Source organism: Nuphar pumila, chromosome 13, assembly GCF_984573655.1.
Source record: "Nuphar pumila chromosome 13, dmNupPumi1.hap1.1, whole genome shotgun sequence".
NCBI classification, from domain to species: domain Eukaryota; kingdom Viridiplantae; phylum Streptophyta; class Magnoliopsida; order Nymphaeales; family Nymphaeaceae; genus Nuphar; species Nuphar pumila.
Genome location: NC_143261.1, coordinates 4,248,240 through 4,268,373, shown reverse-complemented (window position 1 = coordinate 4,268,373; position 20,134 = coordinate 4,248,240). Strand labels below are relative to the sequence as shown.

The 20,134-nt window shown below is 38.3% G+C and overlaps 1 protein-coding gene across 12 annotated transcripts in view; it reads right to left on the bottom strand.

Moving 5' to 3' along the window:
• Nucleotides 1-19,797, bottom strand: part of LOC149817574 (protein SWOLLEN 1-like) — a 36,083-nt gene extending 16,286 nt beyond the window's left edge. For all 12 annotated transcript variants that reach the window (XR_016427371.1, XM_089985559.1, XM_089985560.1 and 9 more), the window contains exon 1: nucleotides 19,491-19,797. Coding sequence is in view for 1 of the 12 variants with exons in the window: in XM_089985568.1 (XP_089841694.1) it covers nucleotides 19,491-19,563 (73 nt within the window). In the remaining 11 variants the exon portion in view is untranslated. The remainder of the gene's footprint in view (nucleotides 1-19,490) is intronic.
• Nucleotides 19,798-20,134: the final 337 nt, after the last annotated feature.

Genomic DNA, 20,134 nt, shown 5'->3' with positions numbered 1-20,134 from the left:
CATCCAGATTTTCTTTTTCTTGAAAGCACTTTCGTGTTTTCATCTGAAACCCTTTCTTTAAACTCGTGATTTCCTCTTTCTTCCTTCATCTGAAAACACGATTTCTTCTTTCTTACTTCTCTAAAATTTGTTTTCTCATTCTTTTATCGTTGATTAATCTGAAAACACGATTAATCAACATCTCTTGAATCGCTGCTCGTGCCTTCTTTTCTTTTCTTTTCTTTTCTTTTCTTTCTCTTGAATCTGTTTTCTCATTCCTTTATCTGAATATTCATCGTTGATTAATCTGAAAACTCGGTTAATCAACGTGATCTGACACTTATTCACGTGATCCGATAACTTGAATATTCACAACGTTGAGTAATTGTGCTTTGGCTTGATTCATAAATATTGAATTGATAATTTGAATAGTCTCGTGATCTGTTATCTGCACAAAAAAAAAGGGGGCAGATCCGAGTTCTGTTATAGCCAGTTCTCTTCTGGACTGATTTTAAACAGTCACACTATCTTGAGTTTTAAGTAGTCATTTGATTGCTTCTTTGTTAGAGAGCTTTCCATTTTATATTCTTGTATCTCATAACCATGGACTCTTTTCCAACCCAATCCGGTTTGTCATCAAATTTTCTTAGTCAACTCGTTTCTGAAAAATTAAATAACTCCAATTTCCTGACTTGGAAGAAACAAATAGTTCCTTTTATCAGGAGCCAAGATCTCTTTGGTCATCTGGATGGATCAATTCCAGTTACACCAGAGTTCATTGCAAAGGAGGAAACAGATGCTCATGAGGTTGCATCTACTCACCCTGTTCGCAACCCGGATTATGTATCTTGGATGAGAAAAGATCATGCATTAATTGCCTACATCACGTCTACCTTGTCTCAGGAAGTATTAGTTGCTATCCCCGACGACTGCACAGCGATGGAATTGTGGAATAGGTTGACACAGACATACTCTCAAATATCTGAAGCAAGAGTTTTATTCCTCAAGCAAGAATTTCAGCTTCTTAAAAAAGGTGGTCTCTATCATGGATTACTTGAATAAGATGAAAACTATTACAGATCAACTAGCCATTATTGGATGTGAAGTGTCGGACAAAGATAAAGTGCAACAAACATTGAATGGTTTAGGCCCATATTATCATGTATTGGTGACATCATTATTGTGCTTGTTAAAATATGTATATATATATACATATACTTATATATATATATATATATATACATTCGTATATATATAAGTATATATATACATATATGTATATATATACAGTTTTCCCTTTCTTGGAATACCCGATAGGGGTATTTTTGTAAAACCACAATGTAACCTTTTCTTTTTTACTTTTTTCTTCTTTTTCTTTTTCCATTTTTGTTTTTTATTTTCTCCTTTTTGTAAGACCACAAGGGCCCCACACATATAGTCGTTGGGGCCCCAACGGTTAGATTTATGACCGTTGGGGCTCCCAACGACTACATGGGAGCCCCTTGTGGTCCCTTCCTTTAGATTCCCTCCTCTATAAATAGAGGAGGTATTCTCCTCTTGTAAGCATTTTGGGTTTTCACCCTTCTCTTCCTTTCTTCAATAAATCCAACTTATGACTAAGTCATTTTCTACTTTTGAGAGTTTTGTGTGTGCACTTTTAGTGTTTGTGTTCTTGGCTCTTGAGGTCACTCTTAAAGAGTGTTTTTTACTCCATTGGTGCTTCCGCCTCTTTTCATTACAGTGCTTGCCCGTGCTTCCCACATTTGAAGACCTCCGAGCAAAACTTCTACAATACGAAATGTCATTGAAAGGCATCACTAAAGATTCTGGTGCTCAATCTGACTCCCAACATGTATTAGCCACTGGGTTCTCATTTGGTCGTGGAGGAAATGGCTTCGGAGGAAGAAGAGATTGTAGTAGATTTGCAGGTCCAGGTTTGCTTCCTGCACCCAATATGTTGCAACTCTAATGCGAAGAACCAAACTCAAATAGTTGTCCCGACATGTTACTTGTGGAATAAAAAGAGACATATTAAGGCAAATTGCAAAACACTGAGAGCAAGAAGGAAGATAATGTTACCAAGTCTGATAGGGAGGTGAAACAACTTTTGCTGCCAGCACTGTCTGGGTTACACTTGAAACAGAATGATCAAGGATCATGGTATGTTGATCCAGGAGCAGCGACCCATGTTACAGGAGATGTTGGTAAGCTCTCGAACTCGGTTCCTTACTTTGGTAAAAATAGTATTGTTACTGGAGATGGATCTCACCATCACATTTCTCACATTGGAAATGCAATCATTTCTCTGTCAAAATCGTCTCTTAATTTGTCAAATGTTGTTCATGCTCCTAACATAAAAAAGAACATCATCTCTGTGTCTAAACTTGTTGATGATACACATTCTTATGTTGAATTCACTCCCTCTTCTGTGTATGTCAAGGATCTTCAAACGAGGGAGACATTGGCTGAAGGGGAGCGAAAAGGAAATATGTACATCTTCAAGGAAGATCCATTTGCGCGTACCAGTCCCGTCTTGAAGGCCTTATTGAAGTCTAAGTCTTTTCAGTCTGAGTTATCTAAGTCATATCCTGAGTTTGTTTTTAGTCTTTCCAAATGTAATAAGTCGAGTCTTTGGCATAATCGTCTTGGTCATTGCAGTTATTCTTTTCTTGAGAAACTTGTATCAAGCAAATTAATTCCTAAATCATTGATTCTATAAATAAAAGAGCTTCAAGATCCTTTGAAATTGTTTATTCAGATGTTTGGGGTCCTGCGCCCGTATGCTCTTCTTCTGGCAGCAGATATTATCTCATCTTTATTGACAGCTACTCTCGTTATACTTGGATATTCTTTATGAAGCATAAGTCTGAAACTTTTTCCATATTTCGCAACTTTCATGCCTTTGTTCGAAACCATTTCTCTACCAATATTCTGCATTTTCATTGTGGTGAGTATACATCGAAGGATTTTACTGATTTTCTCCAAAGTAATGGAATAAAGTGTAGAGTGTCTTGTCTACATACGCCACAACAAAATAGGGTCGCTGAGAGAAAGCATAGGCATATTGTTGAAACGGCCATGAGCATGATGCACGACAGTAATCTTCCCATTAGTATGTGGACAGAAGCATTCCATTCAGCTGTCTATATTATAAATCGTCTGCCTATGACAGTTTTGCAAAATAGTTCACCATTCTGTTCTCTTTTCGGCATTCAACCCGATTATAATGCTCTGCGTGTGTTTGGATGCATTTGTTATGTTCATATTGATGATTCTCTCAGGAACAAATTCCAACCAAAGGCTTCCAAGTGTAGATTTGTGGGATATTCTGATGATTATAAAGGTTATCGGTGTTATGACCCCATGACTAAGCGTGTTAAGATTTCCAGGAATGTTGTGTTTGACGAGAATAATCTTGGAGATGTGTCATTTAATACCTGTCAAAGGATTCCCAGAGAAGAAGTTTATCATCCGTGGATGAATGCAGAATTATTTGCAGATGCTTATGGTGATTGCTCACCTCAGTGTACTCAAGAAACAAACTCGGCTGACCAAAATAATATTGACTCAGGCCAAGCATGCTTACCTCAATCTGGTGATCAGGTCGGTGGAGCTTCACACACTGAAGGAGGGGCAGACCCACAATCGCATCCTATTGACAAATTTGAAGGGTATGTGTATGTGCGAAGAGAAAAAGGTACTCCTCTTGATCCTCACATTGGATCAGATACTTATGTGCCTGTTGGAAACCTGAGGAGTTCGAATAGAATCAGACATCCTATTGACAGATGAGTCAACTACAATAATTTTTCTATGTATCTTTGACTTTTTCTGTCTCAGGTTGATAAGCCTGATGAACCCATAGGGTTTCATCATGCTGTGAAATCAAACAAATGGATTGAGGCCATGAATGAGAAAGTGGAAATGCTTCATGAATGTCAGACATGGGAAATTGTTATCAGACCTCCTAACAGAAATGTTGTTGATTCCAAGTGGGTTTATAAAATCAAATACAAACCCGATGGCACTATAGAACGATACAAAGCAAGACTTGTTGCAAAGGGGTTTACACAGGAATATGGTCAGGATTATGATGACACTTTCAGTCACGTGGTCCAAATGGGGACAATAAGAATTATATTGTCTTTAGCCGTCAAACATGGATGGACATTGAGTCAGTTAGATGTCAAAAATGTATTTCTTCATGGAGACTTGAAGAAAGAAGTTTACATGGAACAGCCTCCAGGATATGCCGAGGGAGACCCGAGCACATATGTATGCATGCAGACTAAAAAGAGTCATATATGGTTTGAAGCAGGCCTCACGCTCGTGGTTTGAGAGTTTCTCCTTAGAAATACAGAGGCACGAGTTCTGTAGATCTCTCTTAGACCACTCCTTATTCATCTTCAAGGATAAAGGCATAACCACCATGTTGTTGATATACGTTGATGATATTATAGTTACAGGGAATTCAATGAATCACATTGAAAAAATAAAAGGACTATTAAGTCAAAGGTTTAAGATGAAAGATTTGGGAGATTTGCGTTATTTCCTTGGGGTCGAGGTAGACAGGAAGGATGGTTACCTAACCTTGACACCATAAATACACACTAGATTTATTGAAGAAATTTGGTATGCAAGATTGCAAGCCTTTGTCTATACCAAGTGTCTTACATCAAAAGCTCAGTTCACAGGATGGAGATTTGTACCCGAATCCTACAAGATATCGAAGTGTAGTTGGCATGCTTCAATATCTTACCTTTACTCGCCCGGACATTGTTTATTTTGTTAATCAAGTGTCGCAAATCATGCATGAGCCACAAACAAGGCATATGGATGCAGTCAAGAGGGTGTTGAGATACTTAAAAGGTACTATTGGAGATGGGTTGGTGTATCAGAAAAGTTGGAAAAGAGGAAGCATAAATGATGCCATAGTCTACAGTGATGCGGACTGGACAGGAGATCCTGATGAAAGGAGGTCGGTTTCCGGATATTGCATCTTTCTTGTGGAAAACCTAGTATCCTGGAGCAGTAGAAAACAAAAAACAGTAGTTAGATCAAGTACTGAGGTTGAATATCGATCAATGGTTGTTGTAACTGTTGAAGCTACTTGGACAAGGCATTTGTTGAATGAATTGGAGGAACAGATTTCCAAGTCTATTTTATTGTGTGACAATCAAAGTGCCATTAATATATCCTTAATCCTATTTTTCACAATAAGACAAAACACATTGAGATAGATCAGCATTTCATTCGACAGAAGGTTGAAGACAAAGAGATGGAGCCTCATTTCATTCCTACAGAAGACCAGGTGGCGGATTTATTTACAAAGGGTTTGACGAAAAACAGATTTTGGTTCCTGAAGAACAAGTTGTCCATGGTTCAAGACCATGCACAACTTGAGGGAGGGTATTAAGTGTCGTGTAGTGTTGGACCCAGTTTGGGTCTGACCCAGATCCAAGCTGGGATTGCGAATTAACGTGTTTACTGGGGCACGGATGTAATATTGTAACTTGTTATAGGACAATCATGTCCATAAGTTGTAACCTAATACCTAATGCTTAAATACATTAAACAAGGCCACGATAATATAATGAAAATCGTGAGCCTGTGTGCAGCAAAAACGACTCAGCGTCTCCTCTTTCTTCTATCTTTTTCTTCTCACTTTTCCCTCTTTTGCAGATCAACTCAGGTGGAAACTGATGTTCTAACACCCTGTGCCTCCGATTCACAAAGGAGGGGCTCGGCCCCTCCTCGTTTCCCATTTGTCCGGTAGGGGTAAGGAGGAGTGGGGGAAGGAGGGGGCTCGACTGACAGGCTGAGCCTTGCCCTGTCGGACAGAAGGGAAACGACGAGGGGCTCGGCCCCTCCTCGTTTCCATTTTGTTCGGCCCTCCTCGTTTCCCTTCTGTCCGGCGGGGCAAGGCTCAGCTCGGCTCAGTCTGTCAGTCGAGCCCCCTCCTTCCCCCACTCCTCCTTCTTACACCTGTCGGGCACCCCTGCCAGAAAAAATAACGAGGCAGCGGGCTTTGCCCCTGCCTCGTTCTTATTTTTCGACAGCCCCCCCTCCCTGCACCCTCTGCTCGCAGAAGAGGGGCTCGGCAAGGTTCAGCAATTGCTTGAATTAGAAGATTCTATTTTATTTACTTATTTTCTTTTCAGTTTTCACTTTTCAAATATAATGGCAAGTTCTAGCGGTAGTGTCAATACATTTGGTTCAAGTTCTAACCCTGAATTAGAAGATTCTCAACCACTTTAGAGGCTTTTGACAAAAGGGATAAAAGCTGGTGGTGGTGGTGGGAATGTGCAGTTTCATTGTAATCTATGTAAGACTGTTTTCACGGGTTCTTATACGCGTGTGATAGCACATCTTTTGCATATTTGTGGTCAAGGAATTAGGGCATGTTCTGGGGTTGACAAAGACATGTTAAAGCAATTAAAGAAAGAACAAGAGGAAGCCGAAAAGAAGAAAATTGCATAAATCAGAAATGATTCGATTAATATGTTTTTTTCTATTGCTAGTGATATGCAAGAAGAGCTTTTAAAGAAAAGAAAGATGGAAAGCAATAAAACAATACAAGAGTCATTCAAAAACATGGCAAGAGCAGAAATTGATAAAAAGATTGGTCGATTCTTTTACTCAAGCTCAATTCCTTTTAATGTAGCTAGAAGTCCATATTGGAAAGATATGATTACATCTTTGGCTAATTGTAATTTGAGTGGTTATGTGCCTCCTAGTTCAGAAAAACTAAAAACAGTCATTCTTGCAGAGGAAAAAAATAGAATTGAAGACTTGTTAGAGACCCAAAAATTTTCATGGAAACGACATGGAGTGTCGATTGTTTCTGATGGGTGGACTGATATACAAAGGTGACTACTGATAAACTTCATGGCTTACTCACTTAATGGGCCAATCTTTTTGAAGACTGTTGATGCATCTGGAGAGTATAAATATGTTGAATATTTAAAGAGATTATTTGTCGAAGTGATAAAAGAAGTGGGTGCAGAAAGTCTGGTGCAAATCATTACTGACAATGCTCCAGTTTGCAGTCGTGCAGGAATGAATTTGGCAAGTGAAGATACATATTCACATATTTTTTGGACTCCTTGTGCAGCACAGTTTAAATTTGGCACTTAAGAGTATATGCAATCCATCAAAAGATGATGCACATGCACATGAAATGTGGTTATGGATTGAGGAAATAGAGCATGATGTTCGAAATATTAGAAATTTTGTTGTAAATCATCATCATGTCATTTCTATATTTAATAGGCATTATGATCTCAAGTTATTGAAAGTTGTTGAAACTCGTTTTGCTTCTCTCATTGTTATGATGAAAAGAATTAAGCAACTCAAAAATGCATTGATAATGATGGTGGCTGATCAAGATTGGGATTTTTATCGTACTAAAGATGATGTCAAGGCTCAAGCTATCAAAAACTGCATCTGTGATGATTTTTGGTGGGATAATGAATTTACAGAGCCTATTTGGGAAATGTTGAGAGAAGTTGACAGAGATGTACCCATGCTTCATAGAATTTATGAAATGTAGGACAATATGATTGAAAAAATTCAAAGTATCATTTTTAAACATGAGAAGAAAGATATTGCATTTGATGATTCAGAATTTTACAATCATGTACATTCAGTTTTAGTGAGAAGATGGGATAAAAGCAATACACCTTTGCATTGCATGGCACACTCTCTCAATCCAAAATACTATGCAAAAAAATGGTTGACAGTAGGTGTTGGTCGTGTTTCTCCAAATGAAGATCCTGAGATATCAAAAAATAGAATGATATATTTGGGAAGACTTTTAATGATCCTTACATGTTTGAGGTTGTAAATAGTGAGTTTGGCAAGTTTTCTACTGGGAGATTTGATTCTTTAGCCGCACTAGTGGCAAGGGACGAGGAACATCCCCTTAATTGGTGGGCAACATATGGATCAGAGACACCAAATCTGCAACGTCTTGCAATGAAGTTGTTATCCCAACCTGCTACATCATCTTGTTGTGAAAGAAATTGGAGTACATATGCTCAAATTCACAACATTAAAAGAAACAAATTCACTAGTAAAAGAGCAGAGGATTTGGTTTATGTTCACTCTAATCTACGATTAATTTCTCGCCGCACCAAAGAAGAGTATAGGTACTTTTTTTTTCTTTGTATTCAAAGTTTGTATTTAAATATTTGTATTCAATACCAATATAGTTATTTTTTGATGCAGTTGTAGACCATCCAAGAATTGGGATGTAAATCCAGAAGATTTTGACTTTAAGGGAGAACATAATTTGCATACTCTCAACATGGACTACATCGATCCTATTCTTCCCTCAAATTCAGACGATGAGGCAAATTTATGATAAGTTTTGTTGTTTATCACACTCGCAAGCTTCTTTATGTGTTATATTTTGGTAAGTTTGTGTTGCTAAGAATTGCTTTTTTATTTTTGCTTTAAAATTTACAATCTTTATGTGTTAATTTATTGCTATATATATAATTATATATATTTAAAATATATTTTTTAATATATATATTTATAGCCGAGTCCCCGAGTCCCCGTGTCCGAATTTTTTGAAATTGCGCCGCACCTGTGTCGCACCTGCACCCGCACCCATGTGACATAGCTTGGATGGCTCTCTCCTGGTTTCGCCTGAGTTTATTTTGCAAGATACAAAAGATGCGAATGGGCAGGTTATATAGTCTATTCCGATCAGCAATCAAGAGTTTATTAATTGGGAAAGAAGGGACCAAGCACTCGTAGCGTATATTACCTCCACTCTTTCACAGGAAGTTCTGATTGGTATTCCAAATGACTGCCCAGCCATGCAGTTGTGGATGCATTTGGCACAAATTTATTCTCAGATATCAGAGTCAAAGGTTATGTACTTGAAGCGTGAATTCCAAAATCTGAAAAAGGATAGCAGCACCAACATTTTAGATTATCAGAACAAGATCAAGACCATAACCTATCATTTGGCTCTAATTGGATATGAAGTGTCAGACAAAGATAAAGTGCAACAAACGCTTAATGGATTGAGGCCAGAGTATCATGTGTTTGTTACCTTGGGCTGGCCAACTCTCTCAACGTTCGAGAATTTAAGGTCAAAGTTGCTTGAATATGAAATCTCTCTCAAAGAATTGTCTGACAATGAGAACAAAAATCAAAAGGAGTCTCATGATGAGTAGAATGAGGTTTATTGCCTACTCCAAGCACACCTTTATCTAATAATCAAGGAGGACACAGCATTTCCACTTGCTATTTATGCAAGAAACCAGGGCACATAAAGGTCAATTGTTGATTCAAGGATGATCCCAAGTACAATACTCATTTAAACATGATTCAAAATAATCAGGAAGTGGGAAATCCAAGACAACTCAAGGGCCAATCAAGTGAGACCAGTGTTGTTAAAAGCGTTGAGGCGTAGCGAGGCGCTCCACCAAAATCTGAGGCGAGGCGTAAGCCTCGAGGCGCAAAGCGTAAGCCTCAAAAATTTTTTTTTTAAACTTAAAAAAAACTATAAAAATGATCTAAAATTATAAATAAATAAGAAATGTTGAACACATCGATAGACAGAATCGGCATTTGGTGAAGATCGGCATTTGAATAGACAGAATCCGACTTATGTGCAAGACTTTTTTGCTGATTCAAAAATCAATAACCATTAATAAAAACATGGTTTTTTTGTTAAAGAACACTGTCAAAATAAATTGAAAATCATGTTTTTTTTTGTTAAAGAACACTATCAAAAGATTGATTTCTATTAAATCAACCGTGTTGAACCCATCGATAGGGCCAGATTGATCAAAATAACTTAGTACCAATGAGATCCCAGAGGGAGTTATGACCACAGAGGATGATATAGGGATGAGTGGAGCCGGGTTCCCCATAAACGTAGGTTACACGGTTTCACAAAGAACAAATGACAAAAGAAGAAGCTGGGGAAAAACACACAGATCTTACCTGTCACCGAAATGCGCAGAGGTCGCCGGAATGGACGGCGGTGGCGGTGAGTCGCTGGCCGATGGCGAGTGGTGGCCGGCGGCGAGTGGTGGTCGGCGGGTCGTCGATGGCTTCTCAGCAGAGGAAAGAAGAAGGTGGAAGAGTGGTGGCCGGCGGCGAGTGGTGGCCGGCGGGTCGCTGATGGCTTCTCAGCAAAGGAAAGAAGAAGGTGGAAGAGTGGTGGCCGGTGGCGAGCGGTAAGCGGTGGCCGGCGGCGAGCAGTGGCGGGGGACGAGAGGGGACGGAGTGGAGAGAGAAGGGGCGAGGGCTTTCCCTCACCCCGAAGCGTCTGTCTTTTTTAAAGACAGGTTCTCGATCTTTCGAGAATACGGGCCCGGATCCGGGTCGATCTCGGGTCCGGGCCATCCGATTTCTTAATGTGCGCCTCAGTTTGAGGCGCGCCTCGCCTCAAGGCGCATGAAGCGTACGCCTTGAGGCTGTTGCGCTTTTTAAGTGCGCCTCAAGGCGAAAAGGGCCTCGCCTCGAGGCGAGGCGCGCTTTTTATGCCTTGAGGCGTGTTTTTAACAACACTGAGTGAGACCAACAACCCTGTGTTTGATAAGAACATATTATTGGCTGCTCTTAATGGTTTGAATTTGACGCAGAATGAACAACGGATATGGTATATTGATTCAAGGGCGGAAAATCATATCAATGGTGATATGGTAAGTTTTTTACTTTGATTCCTTATCATGGTAAAGGTAATGTTACAACTGGATATGGAACTCGACACTATATCACATGTTGGTTAGGTCTTTGTTCCTATTTTCGGTTCTAAAACTCTTTCTTTATCCAATGTCTTTTATGTTCCAAACATCACGAAAAATTCGATCTTTGTTTCTAAACTTGTATTGTAGATGATATAAATTCAAGCATCTCATTTACCCTCAATTTTGTTTATGTAAAGGATCTTTTCACGAAGAAGACGTTCGCTAAAGGAGAGAAATGCGAGTATATGTATATCTTCAGGGATAGTCAAATCGGATCTCAAGAGCCAGTTACAAAGGTGCTGCCAAAGTTGAAGTTGTTGTCATTATCGTCATCTTTTTTTGTTTATGTCTCCAGTATCGTTGAGTCCAATAAGCCTGAAATATGGCATAGTTGTTTAGTTCATTGATAAAGTCCTTTGTTGAGGAACTTGGTTCAAGTCGTCTTATTCCTGGGTCAAGTTTAGATGAATTGTCTAATGGTTATTATGACCAAGTTGTCATTTGTCAAGTGTGCAAGAGTCATGTATTGCCATTCTCTTCATCAAATAATAATGCTTCAAGGCCTTTTGAAATTATTCACTCTTATGTTTGGGGTCCTGTACCCAAGAATTCGTTATCTGGGTGCAAGTATTATGTTTTGTTTGTTGATGACTTTACCTGTTATACCTGGATATATTTTATGAAACATAAATATGAGGTCTTCAATATCTTCTGTCGATTCCACATGTTTGTTAGAAATTATTTTTCTAGTCCTATCCTTAATTTTCAATGTGATAGGGGTGGAGAGTTTTGTTCAAAGGAATTCATTGACTTTTTACGTGATAATGAAATTAATCGTAGAATATCATGCCCGTATATATCTCAACAAAATGGTGTTGCATAAAAAAAGCATTGCCATATTGTAGAGAGTACTCTTGCAATGATTCATGCTAGTAATATGCACTTATTATTATGGACAGAGGCTTTTCACTCTATTGTTTTTGTTATAAACAAGAAGAATTAATAACACATGAAGAATTTATGACACAAGTCATTGTTTTACATGTTATATGGAAAGCACCTAGATTATGATGAGCTGAAGGCATGGGGTTGTAATTGCTATGTCCATGTAGACAAGTTCTTAAGGAATAAGTTTGATAAAAGAGCTCGGGCGTGCAGATTTGTTGGGTATGCAGATGAGTATAAAGGGTATCGTTGTTTTAATCCATATGAAAAATGCATCCGAATATCCAGAAATGTGGTGTTTGATGAACTGTTGTATCAAGATGTGACTAAAGATAAATGGGCTCCACTCACGGCCAACATTGCAACTCATATGGATTTTTCTCAGCTCGGGCTTAACGCTGAACTTTTTGTTGTTCCCAATCCTGATTGTTCTCCACGACAAAGTACTCAAGATATGAATGTTGAGGAATTGAAATCTCCTATGCAGAGTGTTGATCCTAGTAATGGATCACTTTAAGTTGATTTTCAAAGGTTTTGTTTATGAAAGAAGACCAAAAGATTCAGATGCAGAGCCAAGAATAGAAGAACCAGTGTTATTAAAAACGCGCCTCAAAGCGCAAAAAGCGTGCCTCGCCTCAAGGCGAGGGGCTTTATGCCTCGAGACGCATGTACAAAGCACAAAAGCCCCAAGGCATGCGCCTCATACGCCTTGAGGCGCACGCCTCGAGGCGAGGCGCCCCTCAAGCCGAGGCGTACATGCCTCAAATTTTGGAATTTTGTTTATTCTTTGCTTTCTAGGGTCACTCTGAAGCCAGCCGGATATTTTACCTATCTGTTCCACAAGAGGCACTTCTAGATGTTGCGTCAACATTGGCTGAGAATGCTCAAACTAGAAGAGGTTGGAACAGAGTAATAATTGAGAAGCCTTTGGCTTTGATTTGCAATCTGCCTTTATGTTGACACAGTCCCTTCTTTCAAATTTTGAAGAGAAGCAGATATACAGGTCTTTATCCTGTTGGCTTCTTATTATTTCAAGTGTGCCTATTCATCTTCTCTCTAGTAGATTATTGCTAGAATTAACCGGAGCCTTATTCAACAAAAGCTAAAATATATGTAGTATGTTTTCATGTATTTCCCAACTTATTTCAAAATCGACCATCTACTAGGAAAAAACTGTTACGAAAATCGCAAGCAAGAAACAACCGAAAGAAACAAAATACAACAAGAACATACAAATTTACGTGAAAAAACCTCCCCTCAAATCCGAGAGGGAGAAAAAAACCATGGCTGCCCAGAGGAAAAAACTTTATTGCTCTTTCTCGACAGATACAAGAGAGAAAGAAAAGAAAGAATTTATACAAAGCAAGGGAGGCAGCCCTAAACCTAAACAAGTCGGGTCCGATCCATAAGAAATCGGGTCTCAAACATAAGCCCAAGAAAAAAATTCTTCTAAGACACCCCCCCCCCGACCGCTGAACGCGCAGCGGGACCCGCGCCGGAGGGGGGGAGCCCCAGGACCCCCTTACTGCAAGGGCAAAAAACTCTAAATCAGGCTCCACAACTCATCAGAAACATCATTGAAAATCTTACCGTTATGAGATTTTCCAATCTTGTTTTTAAGCCATTGTGGAGTCGAACTTACATACGCAATGTTCAGGTAAAAATTCCTATGCACTAAAATCACACAATGGATGATATTATAGAGTGTCTTCGTCATTATCTCTAAGATCGTTGTTTGCTTGCTATAGGTCATCTTATCTGAATATTGGGAAATGGGATCAAGAGGGAGGTCAGCAACCTGATTATGTCAATCCTATGGATGAAATTAGGGTTTTTTTATGCAGTTTTAATTAAGCTGCTAGTAAAAAGGGCATTTACTACCCTGTTCAAGCCCGCTGACCGTAAGTACGTCCGGCAAAGCCAAAACGTTAATGAAGTCATTGAGATTAGTTGCTTCGTTTCACAGAAAATTAATATCACCGTGTCAACTTGTTCAATGTATTCAATTTCATAGGAGCAATAATCTCTTCTAGAATGTGACGTTAAACCCTTTTAGTGGCAAAATCAAGTCATGCAATTACATGCAATCACAACCCTGTGTATATATATATGGGAATGAAAACATGCATTTTCTAATATATATATATATATATATATATATATATATATATATATATATATATATATATATATATATATATTAACATTCGGTTGTTAATGCTAAAATGCATTTTCTAATTATGACATGATATTGTAAATGCTAATATGCATTTCGTTGTTAATGTTAATTTTTTATTTAATGAATGCTCATGTTTTATTTCTTAGATACTTACATAGATCAAGTTGTTGCATTAATGTTATTTTTACATGTTAATCTCATATTTTTTCAGTATTGATTTGAGATTTTTTATTTCTTGTTGGTTGTTGCTTCATCAATAAAGAATTTTTTTTTATTTATAATTTTAGATATTTTTTATAGTTTTTTTAAGTTTTAAAAAAAAAAACTTTGAAGCTTACGCTTTACGCCTCGCCTCAGGTTTTGGTGGAGCGCCTCGCTACGCCTCAACGCTTTTCACAACACTGAGAAGAACTTTCACATGATGCAAGTGACAATGTTGAACCAAGGAGATCAACCAGGATTCGACAACTAGTTGAAAGATGGGTGAGTTATAATAATTTTTTGGCAGATCATCAGTTAATTCTAGCTAAAATAACTAAGCATGATGAACCTAAGTCTTATAATCAAGTTGCAAGACACAAAAGATGGGTAGAGGCCTTGAATGAAGAGATAAAGGCTTTACATGAATGTCAAACGTGGGAGATCGTACCACGACCTAAGGAGAAAAATGTTGTTGGCTCGTGATGGGTGTATAAAATAAAATATAAGTCAGATAGATCAATAGAGCGATATAAGGCAAGGTTAGTTGCCAAAGGTTTCACTCAATAATATGGTTTGGATTATGAGACATTCAGCCCAGTTGTTAAAATGTGTACCATAAGATTAATTTTATCTCTTGTTGTTGATTATAAGTAGCCCTTAGAATCATTTAGATGTGAAAAATGCATTCTTGCATGGTGACCTACATTAAAAATTGTATATGGGGCAGCCGTCAGGGTGCAGTGTTATGGATCAAGATGCATATGTTTGTAAGTTGAAAAGAGCCATATATGGACTTGAACAGGCCTCAATATCTTGGTTCGAAAGTTTTTCTCTAGAGATTCAAAAACATGGCTTCTAGAGATCATCTCTTGATTATTCGCCATTTATTTTCAAGAAAGAAAGAATAATTACATTGTTGCTTATTTATGTTGATGACATTATAGTGGTCGGGAATTTAAAAGAGCACATCAAAGAGGTCAAATCTCTATTGAATATGAGGTTTCACATGAAGGACTATGGGCAGTTGAAGTATTTTATAGGAGTTGAGGTTGATAAAATTAATGATGGCAGTCTCATTATGACTCAACACAAATACACCATGGATTTGCCTGCCAAAACAAGTATGAAAGATTGCAAACCAGCACCCACACCAAGTCTAATGCATCATAAATTGAGTAGCGTAGATGGAGAATTATGCAGAGATCCCATAGAATACAGAAGCATATGTATGCTCCAATATCTCACCTTTACTCATCCTGACATTACATATGCAGTCAATCTAAGTGTTGCAATTTATGCATGAGCCGAAAATCAGTCATATGGATGCAGCAAAAAGAATATTCAGATATTTGAAGGGTACCGCAGGAGAAGGGTTAGTATATAAAAGAAGAGTGCAAGGAGAACATGAATTGTCGTTAATGGCCTACTCTAATGTTGATTGGGCTGGAGATCCAAATGAAAGGCACTCAATTTCTAGTTATTGTGTTTTTATTGGTGACAATCTTATATCATGGAGTAGTAGGAAACAAAAGGCAGTTTCAAGATCCAATACGGAGGTTGAGTATAGAGCTATGGTAGCGGTCACTTCAGAATTGACATATATGATATTTCTTTTCATAGAACCAGGTGAAAAGGTATCACGTTTTATCTTGTTTTGTAACAACCAAAGTGCAATTAGAATATCAATGAATCCGATTCAACACAACAGAACTAAGCATATTGAAATAGACCAGCACTTCAACAACAACAACAACAACAACTACACCTTCATCCCAAAACAATTGAAAGAGAGTTAAAGGCCAAAAACAATTGAAATAGACCAGCACTTCATTAGACAAAAACTTGAAGGAGGGTTAGAGGCCAAGTTTGTGGGAACGAAGAACCAGGTAGTTGATATCTTCACTAAAGGGTTGACCATACAAAGATTTTGGTATTTGAAGAACAAGTTGTTCATGGTGAAAACCATGCACAACTTGAGGGAGGCTATTGGGACGTGAATATGGATCCATTATTAATCCATATTCACGATAAAGTTGTACATGTGTGATGTATTGTAGTGTTATCTTCTTTAACCCCACTTATTATTATGTTGTTGTATTAAGTGTGGGGGCAAATGTGTAAATATATTTTTCTTTCTGAAGTTGTGATAAATATAATCAAAACAGCCCACACATTTCCAGTCGAGGAAACGGCCTATGATATTCTTGTCTTCTACTTCTTGTTCCTAAAGAGAAACTTATTAGGATCCATAAAAATTAAAGATTTATATCAAGGTAGAAATCAGGCTCCACACTCCAACAAAAATGGCATTCCGGCATAGCAATAGGGCACTCAAGTAATGAGTGGACACCGATTGAAAATCGAGTGCAACTATTGTCATAATATTTTTTTTATGTAGTATGAAAGTATGAGTCTTGTGGCATGTTCTTAATTGCAAGATATTTAATATTTTGCAATATTCTTGTGAGACAATTGATATTTGATGATGTCTTATGGAGCTCATAGAGATATAAATGCTTCATATGTGACTTTACGCTTGTATTTTGTGCAATTCATCATTATTTGATGTGATGATTTTTTTAGAATTTTTACTATTTTTCTGATTTTTCTTGATTTTTTAAAAAAATTTATTAAAATTTTATGATACGTTTACGATACGTTTACGATACGTTGTTACTATTGGCCCGACTGATACGGGTAACGATACGCTATTTAACCTTGAATAGAACCCCCAATCTAGGAACCCATCGTTCAGAATAGATATTCTTCATTCAATATATGGAATGAATGATGAATTTAGGAGTTAAGGGGGAATGAAAGGGTAGCAAGTAAGCAAAACAATTATCAAACTTCAAATCAGTTCCTCTCTATGTACTTTCAGTATGCTTTGGAAGTAAAATTGACAACCAAGACGCCCAAGATGATGCTCCTGTAAACAATTTCAGATAATATAATTATAACCACTGACCAGAAACTGTGACAACTATGTTCCATATGTTGGAGAGCATAGTGCACTTTCAGCCATCTATTTGTTCCTTGGGAGAATGGATATTCTACCAGTCCTTTTATTGATCTAAATCCCTCTAAATGCCGAAAGTCTCATTGGGACAAAAAATAAGCAAGGTGCCAATAATGGTTTATAAGACTAAGATGGTGCCATCAAGAGGCCAAGACCCTGTCCAGCTAGTCCAAGTCCACGCTATGTTGAAACCTCACCATAAAATAGTCCAACAATGGATCATCCTATATTGTTGGCAACTATTTGATCACTTGGAAGGAAAGTCGTAAGTCAAAAAAAGCAGGGCGTCCTCTTCCTACTCCGAGGAATGGGCAGCCCATGGGGATATTGTTTAAAGCAGACATGTGGACATGAAAAAAAAAGGAATTGATAGAGTGAGATGAATGTGCAACAGTCTATTGTCCCACGAACAGCCTAGATCTGATTCGCGGGCAGTATCTTAAAAAGAACAGATGTGACTGCTCATCTCTTCAGTAGCCATGAAATTCAAACTAGACCACTTTTTTTACCTCCCCCGCAAGCAATTTGCCTCTGGCTAACCAGTTTCCACATCACTAGGACATGCTCAGTGATATGAAGTTTAACATAGCAGCTAACCCAAATGATGAACTCAAGTTTCCGTTGCATAGAAACACTATAAACAGTAAGGGATTTGCCAATTGAGATGAACTAATTAAACATGCTAGGCTTGGCTAAAGGGGAAGGGATACTCCTTCAAATCAGCTGCTTCAGCAGATTCTCCAACATTGCCTTAGAAGGACAGCATAAGTGGATATCATAATTGTACCGTAAAACAACAACTCGTTCCCTTTTCATCAGGTTATGTCCCTATTAATTTCTAGCTTGTAGTTACTACCATATACAACAAGGTATTTTGGTCTTTGGAAAATTCATAATACTGTGTTGGCATTGAGCCTTTTAAATGATACATCAGCTTTTGGTATCATTATACACCAAAACAAAAGGTACAATGACAGGATTAACTTCAACTGGAAGAGTTTGTAAGCTTGCAAAGTAAAACAAACACCCTACTAACTCTCATACCATATTCTGAAGATAAACACTTTGAAAAAAACTAGGGACACCCTCAAGTTACAATGACTACACAAATAATAATGTTCACAAGATGTTAACTAGCGCTTTAAGTTACCACTTCTGATATTCCTAACCCCACATGGTTAATAATTTGGGTTACTAAAACAGGAAACTGCGTCAAACAATATGAGAAAAATATTTTAGCAGAGAGAATAGTGGCAGTTCACAACTATACAATTATAAGGTTCCAGCTAAGTCTCTTACATAGACAAGTGATATATATATAGGCAAATTTTATTTCTAATACCAACTACTGGTGAATTGAGCCATGCTACATGATGGGATTGGGAACTCTGCTTGTGAGGTGGACCACGTTTACCAGATCAAGCCTACAACTACGGCCAAACTATTTTCCAGTCACAATTAAGCCCCCATTCTAGTTAAGAATTGGCCTGGTTTTTTCCACAGGCTTTATGGGACCAACAAGCCCTGCCTTACTTATCAAGATATCCACCGGTATATCAATGCAGGAGAATAATCATCCCATGTCCTCGATAGTCGCTGAAGGGTAATTGGTTTCTCCTTAGCACTCCCTTCAACAAAACATAGACACAACGTGAAACATTAGCACCTAACAAAGCTTGGTGTTTTGATCCCCTTCAATAATTCCAAAAGACTATACCCTCCATCGGATTTGGGGAAGAGTAACTAATGAAAGACACTTCCAAAGGGACCTTCCAATTGCAAGTATCAACAAAATATATGAAATTAGGGAACAAATACTTGCACTCAATCATCCAAATAAGCTAGCAAGAACAGAAACACCATCAAGGTGACTATCAACCTGCTCTTTTGAAGTTAACCTCCTGGTGGACGTACTAACCCATTTCCCCAAAAATAAATATGTTTGTGCTGATTGTAACATATCTTTTGCTTGATTTCTAAGTCATCCAGGTAATCACTCTATTACTACTAAGTATATGCATAACCCAAATATTCTTAGGGATTCCATAAGATGATAAGTTAAGCATACGTAAGAAACACAACTACTTCAGATAAGTGTCGCAACAAGGAAGTATACACTAGGTTATTGTTTCAGTAACACTTCAAAAAAGAAGAGGAAATCAAACCCTTACAAAAACCCTAGGTTTCGAGCCAACTTACAATACTACAGTACGCAAGAGAACTGAAAAGTGGCTTAGTACCGCGCAAAAGAATACAAAAACCTCAGAGTTCTAAAGCCAACAACGAACCCACCCATTTCCGCCCCCACTTATGTATCCAAAACCAGTAAGTTAAACAACTAAAACCGACCCAATTAAAAACCCTAATTTGACCCAATTCGGCCACTAACCGTCCTCCAGATAGAAAAAGAAGGCGAAAACAACAACAAAATTAGAGAGATCACGTGCTCTACCTCCCTCCATATGGTGGAAAATTCGATTCCTTTGCTCCTCCAAGGCCGAAAATTTCTTCTCCTGCAATTTCATTTCCCTAGGGCAAAACCCGCCGGAGACGGCGACCGAGAAGGCTCCGCCTTCCAGTAAACCCTCATTCCGCCACCTGAAGCCGCGAATGTCGGCCGTGAGACGGTGGCTAAAGCGGTGATTGGCCCCACCGGTAAATTTTTTAGATCAGATCCGGCGAGATTTTCCGGCCGATAAGCGAAGAGGGGGATTTTTTGTTTTTGCTCGCTTTCCCTCGATTATTTTTCTTCCTTTTTTATTCACTCTTTTGGACACGAAAGGGACGAACAAAGCGTGTGATTGAAATCCAAGAACTTAAAAAACCACATTTGAATTAAGCACAAGTTCTGTAAATGCCCCTTCATCCTTCGTTATTTACGATTCTAACCTTCTTTTTCTGTGTCGTTATGGTCAAAGCCGCTTTACTGATGGTTACTTTACTCGCGGCTTGTTTAGTGGGCTATCAATGGGTCGGGTTTGACCCGACCCCAAACCGGATCAGTTCCTATAGGACCCGGGTTTAAAACCAATGAGGTAGACCGATTAGTTAGTCCGTTTGGACTTGTAGGTCCCTAGTTGTATATGGACTGGGTCT